The sequence below is a fragment of the Nerophis lumbriciformis genome, linkage group LG09 (assembly GCF_033978685.3).
Source record: "Nerophis lumbriciformis linkage group LG09, RoL_Nlum_v2.1, whole genome shotgun sequence".
Classification (NCBI taxonomy): domain Eukaryota; kingdom Metazoa; phylum Chordata; class Actinopteri; order Syngnathiformes; family Syngnathidae; genus Nerophis; species Nerophis lumbriciformis.
Genome location: NC_084556.2, coordinates 37,129,286 through 37,148,481, shown reverse-complemented (window position 1 = coordinate 37,148,481; position 19,196 = coordinate 37,129,286). Strand labels below are relative to the sequence as shown.

General features: G+C 40.6%; 1 protein-coding gene across 5 annotated transcripts in view; it reads left to right on the top strand.

Annotated features, from left to right (window-relative positions):
- arhgap32b (Rho GTPase activating protein 32b) overlaps positions 1 to 19,196 on the top strand; it is a 286,393-nt gene that overhangs the window by 239,184 nt on the left and 28,013 nt on the right. For all 5 annotated transcript variants that reach the window (XM_061963231.2, XM_061963230.2, XM_061963229.2 and 2 more), the window contains 4 exons: positions 5,092 to 5,194; positions 12,899 to 13,043; positions 16,091 to 16,173; positions 18,866 to 18,973. In XM_061963231.2, coding sequence (XP_061819215.1) covers positions 5,092 to 5,194; positions 12,899 to 13,043; positions 16,091 to 16,173; positions 18,866 to 18,973 — 439 coding nt within the window. The remainder of the gene's footprint in view (positions 1 to 5,091; positions 5,195 to 12,898; positions 13,044 to 16,090; positions 16,174 to 18,865; positions 18,974 to 19,196) is intronic.

The window sequence follows — 19,196 nt, the reverse complement described above, 5'->3', positions numbered from 1 at the left end:
TGCCTGCTTTTCTTTACTTTTATGATAAGTCAAGATCAAGATCTTTACACAAAGTTTGGAAATTTGCTAGAGATATCTTTCCTGTTTTAGTCATCCGATTGTTGGAGGCTATCAGATATGTATGTTGAATACACAGCGTGGAGCCGCTCCCCTAAGTTAATGATAATCACCGCCAATGTGGGAAATAACAAAATTTCCTTGTATTTTAAGTATCATTTCACTTGGGGATGAGGCATATGATATTTCACACAGAGTAAGAGCAAGCCATGAGCAGGCATGCTAATAGCTAAACTAGCAATAAACAACACAAGAAATAGGTGTTTTAATAAGTCAAGATTTTTATTTTCACAAAATTGTTGTTTTTGTTCATGTTTAGAAACTCAAGGAATAAGTCCCTGGACACAAGAGCACTTGAAGAGCAAACATGTTTGGATTTCAACTAGTAGTAGGTAGTTTATGTTTAGTTATTGCGTACTATTGACTTTTTTTTTTTTGCTTGAATAATTGTATGTAATAAAAGAGAACAAGGGATTAGTTAAAATAGTATGTTGTATTGTTACACTGTCAATAACACTCACCACAAATACATTGAAACATTTACAGTTACCGTGATACATTTGATTGGTATCGACCGATCTCAATTATGGAAAATTTGAATCGTCAGCATAAAACCCTAATCAGAACATCCTAGTAGATAGCGTATTCCTTAATTAAAAAAAAAAAAAATGAAACCAAAAATAAACAAATAATAATGAAGAAGTAAAAGTTGTTTTGCTTTTAAAGTAAAATACACTTTGTGCATACAAGATAAACAATACCTTGGTTAAATTATATTAAAAGTATTATTAAAAAAGTACAGGATTTCAACAGAAATAAACACTGTAATAAATGGATAAATATAGTGTTGTTTCGATAAAATTATTGTTGAAATCGTTGGTTTGTCTTCTTTAGTCAGCAAAATAACAGGAAAAAAAAATGAAAATTTTGCAGTATTGTTGAACGTTCTCAAAAAGTACCTATGCACACACTCAAATCTTTTGACCAAGTTATTTTTTCTAAGTAACTAAAATAAATAAATACACTGTTAGAAAACCCACTATTTTGCATGTTTTGTGTTTCTTATGCATCACAGATAGTGATTTAGTCTTAGGATGTTTATTTGTTTATTGGCTGAGCTTTTATTACTTTAAATATTGGTTTGTACTGTGGCACTTTAAGATGTATTTAAATGAAAAGTGTGTAATATATTATCATTATTATTTATGGCGGGCGTTGTGGCGTCCTGCGCTGTTCAGCGGTCCTTGAACGCACTGTAAAAACCCCTCCTTCTCATATTTTTCTGAGTATAGAATGAAGACTCTATTCTAAGAGAGCACAGCTTGTAGGTTCAATGTGCACAATTGAATAGCTTAGTTGCTCAGACAGCAATTTGGTGTTTATATAAGATTCGATTGGGGTATGTTGTTTCTTAATTGGGAAAGATGCTAATGTCTCGTTTTCGTGTTAGCATTTAAGTCCGTGAGTTTATTAAAGTGCTGTTATCAATCACTTTTTTTCGATCATTTTAATTTAAACTAACCGTTAAAAGTTTTACAGCGGTTATCATTAATACAATTCATGGTTAAACCCCTGCAGTGGGATATAAGTTTCATTGGTTCTGTGAGTTCCACGACCAGGACGAAAACCACACTGTTCCTCCTGAATCCGAGGTTCGACTACCCGGGGTAGCCTCCTCTCCAGTACACCTGAATAGACCTTACCGGGAAGGCTGAGGAGTGTGATCCCACGATAGTTGGAACACACCCTCCGGTTCCCCTTCTTAAAGAGAGGAACCACCACCCCGGTCTGCCAATCCAGAGGTACCGCCCCCGATGTCCACGCGATGTTGCAGAGTCTTGTCAACCAAGACATCCCCACAACATCCAGAGCCTTAAGGAACTCCGGGCGGATCTCATCCACCCCCGGGGCCTTGCCACCGAGGAGCTTTTTAACTACCTCGGCAACCTCAGCCCCAGAAATAGGAGAGCCCACCACAGATTCCCCAGGCCCTGCTTCCTCATAGGAAGACGTGCTGGTAGGATTGAGGAGGTCTTCGAAGTATTCCCTCCACCGATCCACAACATCCGCAGTCGAGGTCAGCAGAGCACCATCCCCACCATACACGGTGTTGACACTGCACTGCTTCCCCTTCCTGAGGCGGCGGATGGTGGTCCAGAATTGCTTCGAAGCCGTCCGGAAGTCTTTTTCCATGGCCTCCCCGAACTCCTCCCATGTCCGAGTTTTTGCCTCCGCGACCGCTGAAGCTGCACACCGCTTGGCCTGTCGGTACCTGTCTGCTGCCTCGGGAGTCCCATGAGCCAAAAGAACCCGATAGGACTCCTTCTTCAGCCTGACGGCATCCCTCACCGCCGGCGTCCACCAACGGGTTCTAGGATTACCGCCACAGCTCCAATCGGCCGCCTCGACAACAGAGGTACGGAACATCGTCCACTCAGACTCAATGTCCAGCACCTCCCTCGTGACATGTTCAAAGTTCTTCCGGAGGTGGGAATTGAAACTCTCTCTGACAGGAGACTCTGCCAGGCGTTCCCAGCAAACCCTCACAATGCGTTTGGGCCTGCCAGGTCTGTCCGGCATCCTCCCCCACCATCGCAGCCAACTCACCACCAGGTGGTGATCGGTAGAAAGCTCCGCCCCTCTCTTCACCCGAGTGTCCAAAACATGAGACCACAAATCCGATGACACAACTACAAAGTCGATCATGGAACTGCGGCCTAGGGTGTCCTGGTGCCAAGTGCACATATGGACACCCTTATGTTTGAACATGGTGTTTGTTATCGACAATCTGTGACGAGCACAAAAGTCCAATAACAGAACACCACTCGGGTTCAGATCCGGGTGGCCATTCTTCCCAATCACACCTCTCCAGGTTTCACTGTCGCTGCCAACATGAGCGTTGAAGTCCCCCAGTAGAACGAGGGAATCACCCGGGGGAGCACTCTCCAGTACTCCCTCGAGTGAATCCAAAAAGGGTGGGTACTCTGAGCTGCCGTTTGGCGCGTAAACGCAAACAACAGTCAGGACTGTCTTATTGTGGCAGTTCGCTCCCTGTATAATCAGTGTCAGAGCTTGGTCCGCATTGCCGGCAGTAAGTCGGACACGTTTCCAGTGAGGGTTGGACTCCGCCAAGGCTGCCCTTTGTCACCGATTCTGTTCATAACCTTTATGGACAGAATTTCTAGGCGCAGTCAGGGCGTTGAGGGGATCTGGTTTGGTGGCTGCAGGATTAGGTCTCTGCTATTTGCAGATGATGTGGTCCTGATGGCTTCCTCCGGCCAAGATCTTCAGCTCTCACTGGATCGGTTCGCAGCCGAGTGTGAAGCGACTGGGATGAGAATCAGCACCTCCAAGTCCGAGTCCATGGTTCTCTCCCGGAAAAGGGTGGAGTGCCATCTCCGGGTTGGGGAGGAGATCTTGCCCCAAGTGGAGGAGTTCAAGTACCTCGGAGTCTTGTTCACGAGTGGGGGAAGAGTGGATCGTGAGATCGACAGGCGGATCGGTGCGGCATCTTCAGTAATGCGGACGCTGTATCGATCCGTTGTGGTGAAGAAGGAGCTGAGCCGGAAGGCAAAGCGCTCAATTTACCGGTCGAGCTACGTTCCCATCCTCACCTATGGTCATGAGCTTTGGGTTATGACCGAAAGGACAAGATCACGGGTACAGGCGGCCGAAATGAGTTTCCTCCGCCGGGTGGTGGGGCTCTCCCTTAGAGATAGGGTGAGAAGCTCTGTCATCCGGGAGGAGCTCAAAGTAAAGCCGCTGCTCCTCCACATCGAGAGGAGCAAGATGAGGTGGTTCGGGCATCTGGTCAGGATGCCACCCGAACGCCTCCCTAGGAAAATGTTTCGGGCACGTCCGACCGGTAGGAGGCCACGGGGACGACCCAGGACACGCTGGGAAGACTATCTCTCCCGGCTGGCCTGGGAACGCCTCTGGATCCCCCGGGAGGAGCTGGACGAAGTGGCTGGGGAGAGGAAAGTCTGGGCTTCCCTGCTTAAGCTTCTGCCCCCGCGACCCGACCTCGGATAAGCGGAAGAAGATGGATGGATGGATGGATGGATGGTTCTGTGAGTCAGTTTGTATCTCGAAAAAACTTCAATTGCGAAACAGCGTAGCCCATTGATATACATTTCAATCAATTTGTGTTTGAATTTCCTCCCCAAAATTAAAATTTTAACATGTTAAATGTTTTTTTTTTTAGATAAAAATATTGTGCTTCAAATATTGCGGCTTCACCACATTTTGGATTTTTTTTTAAATTCTTAAAATATATTCTACCATTTTTGCTTCTATATCAAGCATTCTAAACATAAAAATGGCTAAATATACTAAAAATATCAACACTTCTGTAGTATTGGTCACTTAAGGAGACCAAACCAATCAGAGTGCTGTTCAGTATTGTGGCCATGAATTGGCTCAGCCTTAGACATCAATACTTTATTGGATTAAAAGAGTTAAAAGGTGACTGAATGGTGTTATTTAATCCCTAGAGTGGTAATGTATTTAGTAGAACATACCCAGTTTTTCTAGGCTCTAGCTATGAAAATATTTGATGATTCCTACTTTGCAAAAATTCATTTATCGCTGTACTGTCCGAAACCAGTCAACAGTGATAAACAAGGGACAGCTGTACTAACAACTACTTGTTTTATGAAGATGTAATAATGAATGTATTTATGAAGGTAATAATAATTTACAGCACCACTGTATCTTGATTGCATTTTGGAGCGTTTTTTAGTAATATACATTACGTTTGCATTAGCCAGTTATACTGCAACAGCTTCAAGTGGGTATGAGTAGTATATTTGTACTTTTACCCTTTGCTGAGAAATCACTCCTTTTTCAAAAAAGAGCAAGAAAGCAGGGACTTTCCACATTGTGCAACTTTATAGCCTGCAGTTACTTGTCCAGAAAGATCCTAAATACATTTTGAACACAACATCCTTGACCTTGCTGCGCTAAGCAAAGACTTGACAAATATTGACAAGAGAGAGCTTTATGTGATTACATACTTTTTTTTCCTGTTTGCAGTTCCCCAGGTCCTTAAAAGCTGCACTGAGTTCATTGAGAAGCATGGTGTGGTGGATGGCATCTACCGGCTCTCTGGAATCGCCTCCAATATCCAGAAATTGCGGTAGGGAACCTAACTGACTTCTCAGTACAGTTTTGAACCACGTTGAATTCATGTTTTTTTCAAAGAAAGGTAATTTTACCAGAGGTTATAGTTATAGTGTAACTTAAACATTAAGTTGTTTTACTTTAAAACCTAATTATTTTATATATTGCACCAAATTGCTGGGTTGCACGTGACGTCACATGCGGTTTCTGTGAAGTCAGACTTAAGCACATGGAGGAGGTTAATAAACAAGCGTATTTTATCTAGCAAGAAGTGGTGCCAAGTCAACAACAGTTTGCATTGACCCCTTTGTTATCATCTGTAAGAACTTCAAATAAAGTGTAACAGTCTTTTATTCAGTTATTTACTTTTCTTATTAGCCACTGATTTACATAGAAGCAGGTTGGGGGCGTGGTTAAGATATATATATATACGTAAGAAATACTTGACTTTCAGTGAATTCTAGCTATATATATATATATATATATATATATATATATATATATATATATATATATATATATATATATATATATATATATATATATATATACATATATATATATATATATATATATTTTATTACATATATATATATATATATATATATATATATACAGTATATATATATACAGTATATATATAAATAAATAAATAAAAGAAATACTTGAATTTCAGTGTTCATTTATTTACACATATACACACACATAACACTCATCTACTCATTGTTGAGTTAAGGGTTGAATTGTCCATCCTTGTTCTATTCTCTGTCACTATTTCAGAACACACACATTATAAAAATATACATTATAAAATCAATAAGAAAACGGGAGCTCTAATTTGGGAGTCTGAATTAGGATCAGAAGTTCCTATATAAACATTGAGTACTCAAGTCGCCTTTTTGTATTGATTACTGCAGCTGTGCACTGGATTCATTCACAAATACAAACTACAACTCACAAACACTTTAGAGTTAGGCTCCACCATCAGGACGTTTCAATTGTTTACAGACTGGTCGCGCTCATCAGAATGACAAGACACTTCCAGTCTGCAGGTGATAGCATTCAATTGGGAAGAAACGCCCTACTGCCCCCTACTGACCAATGTGAATACTGATAAATGTGTAATGACATCTCCAAAAACGAATTCAAACCACAAAATAAAATAAATAAATCAACACAAAAATGTGACACATTATGGGTGGGTCACATATGCATGTACAGTAGATGGCAGTATTGTCCTGTTTAAAAGTGTCACAACATTGCTGTTTACGGCAGACGAACTGCTTTACTGTAGACGAAAACTTGACTGCTGTTGTTGTGTGTTGTTACCGCGCTGGGAGGACGTTAATGAAACTGCCTAACAATAAACCCACATAAGAAACCAAGAACTCGCCCTCAATCATTAGCTGCTTATATTGTGGGAAAGCGGACGTGTGAACAGGCTGTCAACACGTCACTCAGGTCCGCATGGAGCTGGAGGGGGCGTGGCCTCCAGCTCCGCCTGAATTTCGGGAGATTTTCGGGAGAAAATTTGTCCCGGGAGGTTTTCGGGAGAGGCGCTGAATTTCGGGAGTCTCCCGGAAAATCCGGGAGGGTTGGCAAGTATGCCTGACACCAATAACTTGACAGGGTCGCCAATATAATTGTGGAAAAGGGGGCGTGGCTATGGGCATGACCAATATGACATCATCATATAATTTGGATAATCATCGATGATGCATATATATTCCATCCATCCATCCATTTTTACCGCTTGTCTCTCTCGGGGTTGCAGAGGGTGTTCGAGCCTGTCCCAGCTGCATTCGAGCGGAATGCGGGGTACACCCTGGACAAGTCGCTACTTCATCGCAGATTATATAAAAAAATACTGTACAACTACATACATTTAAAAACACATGTTTTATTAGTAATTAAACACAAAATTATACTAAACACAAATACAGTCTCCAATAACAAATACAATTTATGAAAATGCTAGATTTTGCAAAGGAAACGTCACTTACAGGATTGTCAAATTATTAAATTAAATTAATAAAATTGTATTAAAGTACAATTAAATTATTAACAACATGGAACAACGGAATATTACCTGAAAACCTGGTTTATATGTCAAGATCGCTGATTTGCTCATTATGCTGTCAACCTCAAAGGGATTCACCCTCAGACAGATCATCCAGTCATCATTCGGAAACCCGGCTTCCAGGCCAGCCGAAGCCCACTTCTCATTCACTTCCTGAGACGCTCAGCATTCATTTATCCAATGACTGTCTAGTTTAGCTGCAATACTCACCCCAGTGACCTGGACCCCCTGATGACTTATTTTAAACCCAGTGTCACAAATATTGGTTATAGGTTCGAAAATGATTTTAAATAGCAACACCCGATTTACTCTTTTGTTCGATTCAGTTATTATCATTTAGGACTTTTAGCAAAAATTTAATCAGTTTTATCTTTTAACGACTTTGAGCGGGTAATCCATTTAATCACAATTGGACTACTGCAACTCCCTCTATGCAGGTATGAACCAGGCCTCAATCGCTCAATTGCAGCTTGTCCACAATTGCAGCTTGTCCAAAATGCTGCTGTTCATCTTTTAACTGACACTAAAAACATGAGCAAATTGCCCCCATTTTAGCATACATTCACTGGCTCCCAGTTAATTTTAGAATTCATTTTAAAATGTTGTGTTTTTTCGAATCTCTTAACGGGTTAAGTCAGACCTTTTAAAAGTCTACACCCCCACAAGGTCTATGAGGTCAGCTGATCAATTTCTTCTTGTCGTCCCAAAGACACGATTAAAATCCAGAGGGGATTGTGCATTTTCTGCTGTGGCTCCAAAACTTTGGAAAAATACCACTCTTGGTGTTCGGACGGCTCCCTCTTTTAATAACTTTTAAATCACATTTTGAAACATATTTTTACTCCTTGGCTTTTTAAACCAGCATGAGAGTTGTGTGATTTTGGCCGTTTTTTTTGTCTTTTATGTTTTTGTTCTCTTTTTAATAAAAAAAAAAAATGGTGTTAGTTTTTTTTTTTTACAAATGACTGTCCTTAGTTTATACCCTGCTTGTAAATGTGTGTTTTAACTCCTGTGCAGCACTTGGTGAAACTTTTATTGTTTTTTGAAATGTGCTATATAAATAAAGTGGATTGGATTGGATCCCACTCTATGCTCTCCCCGTTGAAGTCAATGGACGATACAGTAGCTTTAACACTGTTTAATGCACTGTGACGCTACCATAATGAATGAGAAGAGAGATGTGTCAGCTGTCTCATAAGTAGCTGATTCAAACAAAAGTTAAATGCATTATTGCGCATATTTATAGTTAATAAAATGTGAATTCAGAAGTACATATTTGACCACTCTTTTTTATATTTTAGAGCAATCGCCACGCTCCCCAGCAGGTTTCCAAGGTGAACAACCTCTGGCATGTTAAAACAAGGGTAAGGGAAGTCAGCAGGTCAGATCAGTAACTTCGGGACAAGGATTAGCTGTGAGGGCTGGATGAGTCGGACAAGTGTGCAAAGTGGGGATGGACGTGTGCCACAGTTTGAGGAGCCGTTGCCCACCCCCGCCTACATTTTGTAGATCACTCTCTACCCGTATATCTTGGATATGTTAAAGTACATCCACACTGTAGAAATGCTACCTCTCTTCCAGACGATCGCGTGCGTCTTGCCAACGTCACACAACATCCTGTCTTTGCAATGCTGTTTTGGTGCTCAAAGTCTTTTGATGGCCAAATTTTCGCTGCATCACTTGTCAATAGTGCGTAAATTATAGGCTATAAATATATATCCATTCAAACAGTGTTTTACTTTGATTCGTTTTCACTTAAAAGACCCTAATTTTTAAGGTGTGGCGGCTTTTATTTTGCCACGGCACTGTGCCACGATCAATTACATGTAGGGAAAACCCATCCATCCATCCATTTCTACCGCTTATTCCCTTCGGGGTCGCGGGGGGCGCTGGAGCCTATCTCAGCTACAATCGGGCGGAAGGCGGTGTACACCCTGGACAAGTCGCCATACCGCATTCATTAACGCACGTTGCTTACTCATGCACGAATAAATCGAATGTTATCGTTCATTGCTTAATATCTCGTTTGTGGATCCAACCAAATGTAAAAAAATATGTAATCCATATTTTTGTACTTCTATTCCTTGCAAGTGTAGAAGGAAATGCAGTGGACCAGATAGCTTGAAAAGTCCACTTTGTTGCTGTTGCTGAATCTTTTATCCATCCATCCATCCATTTTCTACCGCTTGTTTGGGGTCACAGGGGTGGCTGGAGCCAATCCCAGCTGCATTCTTTGTCATGTGAACATTTTATAAGAGTGTAGTAGTCCAATCCTTCTCACTCCGTTATTTTTCATGATATATGGCTTGTATACTTGCCTCTAAACCAGGGATCCCCAAACTTTTTGACTCGGGGGCCGCATTGGGTTAAAAAAATTTGGCCGGGGGCCAGGTTGTATATGTATATATATATATATATATATATATATATATATATATATATACATGTATATACATTGTCTTTATTATCCGTTTTGTCATTTAACATCAATTAACATTGATGTTCATCAACATTTAACATTGTCACGTTATCGATGGGAAAATTCATTTTTAGACAATATGATTTGCCTGGGCAGCGAGGAGACACAAAGAGTAACAAGCAGTAGAAAATGGATTAGAAAGGAAAGATTAAAAAAAATACTTGGGACTTCCTGTGGGCCGGATTTTGGATGCTGGGGGGCCGTAGTTTGGGGACCCCTGCTCTAAACCTTTATACGATAGTACCTTAACGAACAAGCTTAAAGGGGAACTGCACTTTTTTTGTAATTTTGCCTATCGTTCACAATCATTATTACAAGAAGACAAACATAAAAATTGGCTTGTTCTCATTCTTGGTGGCTTGCAATGCAGCTAATGGGAGCAATCAATTCTACCTATAAATCACTTTAAAAATGTTTTCAAAAACCGTCAACAATACTTAATTTACATTCCGTAGCCTGTATAATAACCAAGCTTGTAGCAACATTGTTATTGTAAGAGCTAACACCGAGGAACTCTTTTTCTAGCGTATTAACACATCAGCGTACTTCAGTATTTGTCGCAAAAGCTAGCTACGGCAAGAGATAAGCTAGCTACAACAAGAGATAAGCTAGCTTTTGTGTCTGCACGAAACGCGTTTAAGTTTGTAATGCACAACACTGCGATAAGACACCAATATATACTGACTGAAAAACATGAACAATCATATTACAGTATCTAAAGTAATATCCCACATTTCAAGGTTTGTTAGTACACAACTAGCCAGAATGACTCATAACCCTCATGAAGAAAAGGGGAATGGAACGAAGCGTCTTTTTGTGTCGTTCTTGCCATTTTCCGGGTTTAAATTGGCTGTCATAGTGTACTACTCAGTAGCCTAGTGGTCTACTCAGTGGCCTAGTGGTTAGATTGTCCGCCCTGAGATCGGTAGGTTGTGAGTTCAAACCCCAGCCGAGTCATACCAAAGACTATAAAAATGGGACCCATTACCTCCCTGCTTGGCACTCAGCATCAAGGGTTGCAATTGGGGGTTAAATCACCAAAAATTATTCCCGGGCGCAGCACCGCTGCTGCCCACTGCTCCCCTCACCTCCCAGGGGGTGAACAAGGGGATGGGTCAAATGCAGAAGACAAATTTCACCACACCTAGTGTGTGTGTGACAATCATTGGTACTTTAACTTAAAGTTAAATTAACTTAACTTTAACCAACTTGTCGGAATACGCCCTCGTCCTTCTTTAATCCATGTAAGAGGCATGATTTATACTCTCAAATATAGTTTGACGAGCAAGGACACGAGGAAGCAGTCTCACAACCTCGTGATCACGGACGGCCCCGCGACAACTAGTTTTAACAACAAACCTAAAAAAGTAATTTAGGTAACAGGACTGTGCTGAGATTCTCCCTGCCCTTCATAGTCAAAATAGCGTTAAATATACAGAAACATTATTGAGTGAATGTACAATTGGCCTTCCTATTGCCTGCAGCATCTCGGGACACACAGAAATACAGCTCAGTAGGATACAAGCTTTTACACCATTTTTGTCTCATATAAGGCAGGTGTGTTTTGTTGATGGCTTATCACCTGTGTTTACATGTGTGTGTATATATATATATAGTACCTGGCAGAAATGTGTAAATGCGGGGAAGGATCACAAGTAGGGATGTAATTTCCACTAGCGCTGGACTTTGATGGCCTGATTTTAGCCACTGTTTCGTCACGTAACCCGTGTTTCTCTGAAACATAAACGTAGTTTCCTATTTATGTCAGTTTCAATTCCCATTACATTTGAATTTGTGCTCTCCTCTCTTCTGTTCAAGCACTGTTGATTGACTTGTATGTTTGTAATCATGAAAATAAATAAAACATATCAATAAAACATATAAATACCAAAAAAACAGTATGCCAACTGTTAATGGATATTTACACAGCAAAAAACCTCTTGAATAAGAGATGTCGAATGAGGAAGTGCAGTAAGCGCATAGCTCCAGCTGTGGCCAGCCCAAAGTTGGGAGTAAACTGCCGCCCTGTAGTCAAGTGAGTGCATTTTGACCAATCATTTGGAGATGGTCTGAAACTGAGTTGGCCATACTCTCTGTATACACGACTCTTCATCAACCTATGTCAGTCTATGTCAGCAACTCATCAAGTCCAGGTGAACCATGTTAATATTAGATGTAAAAAGTGCAAGCTTAGTTGACATGGACCTATATGGTTGAAATAATTTGGCGGAAAAAAATGTTCGACTCTTCAAAATAACCTGGATTTTAAACCCATGTATCTATTTTTAGATTGTTTGCTACCGAAAAAAGATTTGTGCATATACAAAAGTCATATTGTGGCTGCATTTGAGACATGCAACCAAATTACCACATCTACAAAAAATACTGTATACAAAGGATGCTTTTTTTTTTTTTTTCAAGCAGTTTCCAATTCCAATAACTGCCTGCTTCTCTAGACTGATCATTTATGTCTGTTTTGTTTTAATGGGGATTTTTCTGTAGTTTGTGTTAATCTCTGATAAGGTTTGATGTGTTGAAGCGCCATGTTTTTTTCCCTGCTCGCGGAATGATTACAGATCATTTGGTGCAAATCTTCCGCTGAAACGGTGAAGAAGTACTCCAGGATTGATGCCACGTTGTTTACAATGAGCTCAGTGGAAGTTTACGACAGGCCATTTACAGCACAGCACAGGTAGAAATAAAGGAGGACTTGATTTGCGCACCTTACCTATCTGCAGAACAGTATGGGTAATCTCGCCTCATTGGACTGTTATTTTATTTGTATTTGTCAGCACAATTATTTTGTATGTTTACAGATTTTATCTGTATTACATGTGACATGTCATAATTTGGCCCGTCATATTGGCCTTATAGTTAGCTGTCCGATATTTTTTTTGTGCACCCTTACTGTGTACCTTACAGCAAGACACGGTCCACACTTCAACGCGACTTAGCAGCTCTTTTTCGGTCATGTCGTGGCTCGAAATATTATGCAAACGTCACTGTCCCCTATAGTCTAACCCCCTGAATCACAGCCCAGGACCATAAGCAATAGTCAATAACAGAAGTTGCGAACACATTTTTGAAGTCTAATAAAATGTACATTTTGTATGTTCTTTAGATCAATAATTGTTTTTACTCTGTGTGTTTGCTCTCATTAGGCACGAGTTTGACTCTGAACAGATCCCCGACCTGACCAAAGATGTGTATGTACAGGACATCCACTGTGTTGGCTCGTTGTGCAAGCTCTACTTCAGAGAGCTGCCCAACCCCCTGCTCACCTACCAACTATATGAGAAATTCTCTGTAAGTAAAGCAAAGCTCTCTTTTGTCTTTTTGTGCTCTCGGTTGACTTAAAGGGGAACTGCACTTGTTTTAAAAATGTTGTCTGTCATTCATAATACTTATGGGAAACAAGAAGACAAAAGTTGTTTGGGTTTTTTTTGCATTCAAATATGTAATAATCGGCACGTTCTAGGTGGCAGCCAATGCAGCTAAAGGGATTAATTAATTCTGCCTCTAAATTACTTGGAAAATGTCTCGACAAACCGCCAACAATACTTAATTTACGTTCCGTAACCTGTGTAATAACCAAGCTGTCGTCGGCATCCTTCCGTCTCGGGAGACGATGGGGTAGATCCAAAAAGGGGTGGAGGGGTCCGGTGGATCTATATGGCCTGGGCATGGAACTATGGAGGGCAAGCTCTTGTCCTTCCAGCAAGCCCCCCCATCCGTGTGGCTGGTGGATCCAAGGGAGCGACAAGTGTGTGCCAGCGACGCCGCGGGAGTTGCCGGAATGACGCTACAACGTCAAACCGCTTTCGGGACTCCGGCTCCTGATTTTCTGTCGGGGGTTTACTCCCTTAGCCTTACCCTCGAGTAGGTTGACCACAAGGCAGCGGTGGTTTTGAGATTAGAGATTTCCTTTTCCTAGATGGGCTGCCTTACCAGGTTTACAAGCCCCATCTGCCCGAATGCAGCAGGTAGCACGGGGGTACATCTTACCCGTGGCGATATAAGCCCGACCTGACTTGTAATAACCAAACTGTAGTTGTTATTATAAGAGCGGACACTCAGGAACTGTTTTTCTAGCGTAATAACTCATCGCTAACGTCTGTCAGCAGCCAACCAATCTGTACTGAAAAACATGAACAATCATATTACAGTATTAGTAAAGTATGAGCCCACATTTAATTTTTTGTTTGTACACAGCTATTTCGACAGTGTATGTACTGTAGTTGTAATAACAAGCATGACGTGCTGCATGTATCATTAACAATATTATAGTGACTCACTCGATGGACAGTTTTTCATTTGGTCCAGCTGGCCAGGGAAGTTTTTTCCAGTTGATTTTGGGTAAGCACGCCATTTATGTCGACACAGATTGGCTCCAAGTTCCACATTTACTCCGTCAAGTCTTGCCGACCTCACTCTCTAAAATGCCATGTGCTACAACGTGTCACTCTCTTTGTGCTTGCTTCTATACCTGTGTAGTTCATTCTCCGTATTTCCAGGTTCAAAAATATAAGGTTGTGAATCCTCATTTGTCTAAAAATAGTCACCTTTGTTGTTTGTTACCAATGAAGGAATAAATGAATGGATTTATTTATTCCGGCAGACAGACATATATAGCAACACTTCATCACTCTTTGTAATTTGACAAACATGCAACGGCACCCACCAAAAAGGGATACGGGAAAAAAGCAAGAATGCTTATCCATGTCCCGCCCCTAATTTACAATCAACTTATATGTTGGTTGTATATGTTGGTTGTATAGTCCAAATTTCAACAGCAGATTTGATGGATACATGACAATTTCAGAACAAGTATAACATATGATAATGGATGATAATGACAAGTAAGTATACATACACCAATATGGATATAATAGCATTGAGTGACCATGAGATTAGCTCCATCTTGCCTGGGTATCTTTCGTCTTCTGAAGCCTTGTCTGGTGTGTTATCTCCCTTATTCCACAGTGAGTTCTGTTGCACCTGTGTCCCAAAGTTGAGATAGTCCAAAACAAATAGTCATGTTTTTGATAGTTTCCCAACAAATAAATGATAAATGATTAATGGGTTGTACTTGTATAGCGCTTTTCTACCTTCAAGGTACTCAAAGCGCTTTGACACTACTTCCACATTTACCCATTCACACACACATTCACACACTGATGGAGGGAGCTGCCATGCAAGGCGCTAACCAGCACCCATCAAGAGCAAGGGTGAAGTGTCTTGCTCAGAACACAACGGACATGACGAGGTTGGTACTAGGTGGGGATTGAACCAGGGACCCTCGGGTCGCGCACGGCCATTCTCCCACTGCGCCACGCCGTCCAACACATTTTTTACCGCAAAGTTGAACACTCTCAGGCTAGAAAACAGTTTCATTTCTCCGCTCATATTGTCCAACAGTTTCACCCCCGCTATAGATAACATTTGAGCCTTGAACGTGGAATTTACAATGTTATGTTTGAATTTCAGGACACCCCTGAGTTCATGTGGACCATCCCTGAGTGAAAACAGACTGTATATTTGCAGGTAGAGCCCTTTGTGAGGCCATAAACATAACTTGAAGGCTACTCTATTGGATTATATCATGTAGTTTAAGAAAAGTACTCATTATGAACAGATCATTGGCAGGAGCTCTATATGGGGCATAATGTATAAACCAACCAAGTCTGCCAAGATTAGAACACATGAACACACAACCGTTTGTTGCCGGGATCGGATCACACATTTGTTGCTGGAAGTCGGAAATATGCTGCTATGGAAACGGAAATGTATGCACTTAGGAAATAAATTCCGGTATTGCTTAAAATGACAAAAATACTGTAAACATTGTTCATATTACATAGTTTGTTATGAATGTGTCTGTTGCTACATTAAATAATATATATACTTGCAGTGTATATATAAAACATGGATGGAGGGTTTTGAATTTGTTTTAGACGGCTTTGAAGGCTACAATGGTGACTCCCATCAGCCGCATATTACAAGCGTATTTTATCATCTTTAGAATACTAAAAAAAAAAAAGGGTGGTCTTGCCGCTCATAATAATTATATATAGATAGTGTAGGTGAAAGTGTAGGTCCCCTTTAGGACTCTCCCCAGGTCTAAGTGAAAGTTATTTTACATCATATGACTTCATTAACTATCTTCAACAAATATGACACCTACGATGTTGCAATCAACACACACCTTTTATTTTTACTTATACACCACACTCATCTCTGTATTTGTTGGGTGATACTTTTTCCACTTGATGAGGTAAAATGCCTCTTGTTATTTACTTTTTATTTTCTGTGTCACCACATGATACCATTTCGGGTGTCTTTTCACTCTACAGGAGGCTGTGTCAGCAGCAACAGATGAAGAACGGCTCATCAAAATCCATGATGTCATCCAGCAACTTCCTCCACCACATTACAGGTCAGGGTAGCGACACAGCCTCCCTGGGATGGGAAGTGCATGACCATTGAGTAGAAGATGACAGAAAATGCAATTGAAAACTGTAGTTGCCACATAAACCCACTTGATGGCGACAGAGAGTAGTAGATGACATGGATAATGAGTACAGCTGGAAGATTGACCTACTTAGCAAACAATACCTGTACATGCTAGTCATCAGATTTTGCTGTAATGAACGTCAGAGAAGTGGGCTCACCTCACGCGCTTACACTGTGGAAAAAAAAGAAGACCTTATTCTGCCATTAGTTTCCTGTTTGGCAACTCTTAGCTTTTTCCAGTGAACAAACTGATAAGAAGAAAGCAGTTTTTTTTACCCTCATTTAAAAAGTTTAATTAAAAATGTATTATGTATTTTTTCGATAGCACCTATAACACAGGTAAATTTGGGTTTGCTCATATATATATATGTATATGTGTGTGTGTGTATGTATGTATATATATATATATATATATATATATATATATATTTATATGTATGTATATATGTATATATATATATATATATATATATGTATATATATATATATATTTATATGTATAGTGCTATTCTTCTCACTCCGCTGCTGCTTCATTGCAACACATATCAGAGCCGTGTATAGAGAGAGTATGGCCAACTCGGTTTCAAAGTTGCCCTGTTGTCACGTGAGGGGTTTTGACCAATCATTTAGGAGATCCTCTGGTCAAACTCTCTCTGATTGGTCAAAAGCCTCTCACATGACAGGGCGCCATTTTGAGGCCAACTTTGAAACCGTGTTGGCCATACTCTCTACAAATGGCTCTGACGCATCTGTCTCGCTCTTGCCCCCTGCGGAGTGCGTGTGTACTGCATACATGAGCAACCCTAGTTTGAATGATTTCATAAAACCTATTTTGATGATGTTCGGCAGGCCAAATCAAACGCTTTGGCATGGCGGATGTGGCCCTTGGTTCGCCAGTGAAATGACCTGCTCTAAACACACTAAAAAGCTTGGTCATAGATGTATAATAAAACTGCTCATAGGAAGTCGCCATTTTATATATTCATTATACATTTGTTACATGAGACAATGCACATTAATATATCAAATGTAAATATGCCAGATTGTAGACAAAGGCTTTTTTCTATGTGTAGTCACTGTCAGGTTGATGGTATATACAACAAGGTCCATAAAAAGTTACGTTAGACAGCACAAATATCAGACCCAAACAGTACTATTGAATACACAGACTCAGATAATATAATGAGAAAAATAAAATAAAATGATGGCATATACAAAACAGTAGTTTATTGCATGACCTCAGCTCAGTACAGATAAAGAATAAAGTCACCATAGTAGTCAAAGTGAGTAAGGCAGATGGAATAGTGCTACTGTGTGCTAAATTGTTGCTTATTATAATAAGTGTGTTGAAGGAGGAAAAGACACATCTCCCTTGGCCCAGTAAGTTAAAGTGCTGGTATTATTACACATAGCCCTATTGCATAAGTACTTAGCATTAACAGATGCGTTTACACAGAAAATTGCACCAAAAAAGCATACATCATTGTATATATGTATGAAATATTGAACAAAATATGAAAACATAGCTGTTAGACTAGAAATGTAAATCCATAGAAATAAAATTCAATAGAAATCAATTGGAACTAATGGGAAGTATTTCTAGTTTTATTGTAAATCTATGCTCTTGTCCTTGATGATGACGTATCACGTATAACGCATCAGATACAAAAAACTAGCTTAGCAAAAGGAAAAAAGCCAGGGTTCCAACTATTTCAGTGTTATGGTGAGTTGTATTTTTCATGCACTTAATTTTGCTGAATTTTTTTGCCACACGTAGAAGGCCGGTCCGTCAAAAAATGCCTGCATTACACCGGTCCCTGGTGCAAAAAAAAGTTGGAGACCCGTGATTTACTGCAATTAAACGTGATTAATCAAAAGTGTTGTTAATCTTTTTTTTTTTTTTTTTTTTTTTTTGTTAGATAGCACTGCTATTTTAAATGTTTTTTTTTTGTTTTTTTGGTCAATTTTGCAACTTTTTAAACATTAAAGTTTATGAAGACAATTTTCAGGGAAATTTAAGTTTGATGTTTCGGGGTATGGGGTAGCACGGTGGAAGAGGGGTTAGTGCGTCTGCCTCACAATACGAAGGTCCTGAGTAGTCTTGGGTTCAATCCCGGGCTCGGGATCTTTCTGTGTGGAGTTTGCATGTTCTCCCCGTGACTGCGTGGATTCTCTCCGGGTGCTCCGGCTTCCTCCCACTTCCAAAAATATGCACCAGGGGATAGGTTGATTGGCAACACTAAAATTGGCCCTAGTGTGTGAATGAGAGTGTGAATGTTTTCTGTCTATCTGTGTTGGACCTGCGATGAGGTGGCGACTTGTCCAGGGTGTACCCCGCCTTCCGCCCGATTGTAGCTGAGATAGGCTCCAGCACCCCCCGCGACCCTGAAGGGAATAAGCGGTAGAAAATGGATGGATGGATGGTTTCGGGGTATTGACAGGCTACAGAGACTCAGTAATTGGTTTAATTTTTTTCAGATTTTTTCTAAGTTTCACTATTTTTTGTCAATTTCTGTTACATCTAGATGAGTAATGCCAACAGAAATGTGTAATGTACATTTGATTTGTCTGTACATGGTTGTAGTAACCATTCAACATTCATTTGTATCTTCTAGAACCCTCGAGTTCCTCATGAGACATCTTTCCCATTTGGCAGCATTCAGTTACATCACCAACATGCACAGCAAGAACCTGGCCATTGTTTGGGCCCCCAACCTGCTGAGGTAAGATACTACTTCTACGACTACAACTCAGTGCTGTACGGTGTGACAAATTTAATCGCCGGGCGATAACCAATGAAAAATTGGACTGGTATTGATGCGGAAGTGGTGATCACTCGCGCTGAGAGCTGTGTGGCCCCCCTCCTGCGCCATGCACAGAAGGGAGCGCGGCTGCTCCTCTGAGCTCAAACACGGATGAAACTATAACTTATTTAAAGGAACTGGC